This window comes from Frankliniella occidentalis, unplaced genomic scaffold (genome assembly GCF_000697945.3).
Source record: "Frankliniella occidentalis isolate FOCC.00 unplaced genomic scaffold, Focc_3.1 Scaffold95, whole genome shotgun sequence".
Classification (NCBI taxonomy): Eukaryota; Metazoa; Arthropoda; class Insecta; order Thysanoptera; family Thripidae; genus Frankliniella; species Frankliniella occidentalis.
The window spans coordinates 835,809-837,604 of record NW_026267224.1 but is presented as its reverse complement, the minus strand read 5'-3'; the positions used below and the strand labels follow the sequence as shown (position 1 = coordinate 837,604).

The 1,796-nt window shown below is 55.5% G+C and overlaps 1 protein-coding gene across 1 annotated transcript in view; it reads right to left on the bottom strand.

Moving 5' to 3' along the window:
* Positions 1–1,523, bottom strand: part of LOC113217401 (alpha-tocopherol transfer protein) — a gene marked incomplete in the record, with an annotated part of 13,546 nt that extends 12,023 nt beyond the window's left edge. Inside the window, 1 exon segment of the mRNA XM_052269542.1 lies at positions 1,429–1,523. Within this exon segment, the coding sequence (XP_052125502.1) occupies positions 1,429–1,497 (69 nt within the window).
* Between the last annotated feature and the right edge of the window lie 273 nt (positions 1,524–1,796).

Sequence of the window (1,796 nt, the reverse complement as noted above, 5' to 3'; positions counted from 1 at the left end):
TACCCAAAATTCCTTTTTTGGAAAATTGAAATGCCGGAACATAATTGTCGCACTCTCATATGTGTTGGACACTTCTACCATTTTCCTTATGGATGTGCAAAATTTTGTGAGTGTGACACGAGGATGGCTTTTGGCGCACATTTTCAAGGCGTTTGGGTACCGCACATTTCCGTTTGTGGAGCAGCCGCGGTCTCGGCCGGACGCCCGCCGCGGTGCGCACCCGGTGCAAACGGAGCACGGCCACTCTGATGGTGATGACTCTACGCAGAAAAGAACGGCACGCACCTCGGCCGGCCGGCAAGCACAGCTTAAGAGGAGGCTAAAGTCCCGGCCGTCCAGCGCGCTGGCGGGCTCCGCGCGGCACGCGCAACGCCTTGCACGGGAAGACTTCTCACGTTGTTTCTCAAAAACCCGTGCACCGAAAAAATCCAAATCTGGCAGGTGGGTCCGGAGCACGGCCACTCTGATGGTGATGACTCTACGCAGAAAAGAACGGCACGCACCTCGGCCTCACCGGCACCGCGCGGCTTGATTCCGTCCGCGTCCGAAACGCGTGCCTCGCCGAGCCTGTCGCGAGCCACTCCATTCGGACGCGCCCTTCACCCATGCCGCTGCTGCCGCCGCCTTGCTGAAGGTCGCGCTCGGCGCCGCAATAGCTACGCTAGCCCTGACTTAACCGCACGAGGAAGCGCCACGCCGCCGCCGCACCGCCCGGCTCCAATTTCTCATTATTTTACAATTGGTCGTTCGTACTTTTGGGGAAGGAGTTCCGGTCCGGGCAGAAAATAATGGAACTGGGATATACGGAACGGGCCGGTCCGGGGCCCGTTTGAGGCACGTGTATCGCGAGCAAGGCCGCGACGCCATTGGGACCTGCCCGCTGCGTCGCCCTGGCAAATGGCAAAGACGACGTCGTAGCGTGACGTCCCGCGTGTCTAATTATGCACCAAATCCTATGTTTGCGAAATTTGAAGTTCACCGGCTCCGTCGCGCGTTGGCGTCGTGGACTCGCTGTTGCGGACGCATGAGGCTCAAACTCGAAGACAACCGAATTTCCGCGGATAGCCCGGAGCCCGGTCCCGGTATTTCAGCATAGTGCTTGATTTTCCATTCTGATTTAAAAAAAAATTGTAGTCGATTTTCCCTTGATTTTTTTCTGATTTTTTTTTTTTTTTTAGTGTGGACGACACTGATGTTTTGTTGAGTGAAGGACCCCTCAATTTCAGCCGCGATGAAAGCTTGTCAAACTGCGCCGAAAATACACACGTCGGAGCTTAGAGCATAATCATCATATCCGACGAATAAGAAACATCCGATCAAAGTAGCCGAAACACACACGAGCCAAACTATGGCAAATGGCAAATAATTGGCGTGTGTTTTCGCACAGTGACGTCACCCGGCGTGCACGGACGTGCACATACGACTCACCAGGCGGTGGGCGCGGTCCACGTTGAAGGAGCGCGCGCGGAGGAACCGCAGCAGAAAGGGGTCGTCCATGCGGTAGGGAGTGACCTCGCCGCGCTCTGTCAAACACAGTCATCCGGTCTTAGCGATCGGGAACATAACTACGTGCCTCGAAGGCGATCGTCCAGAAAGTACATCCGTTATTTTTCTTCTTCTCATCGGATTCCGTCGGAAAACATACGACGGGAGGAGCTCGGCGCCTGCGAGACTTCGGGTAGGCAACCAACCCACCCGTCGTACACGCATGCACTGCAGGCAAGATGTTGCCTACCCATCAGGCGCTATGAGAGCTTGTGCACTTTGAATGATTTGTCTAGTCAGGTTCGTAACGG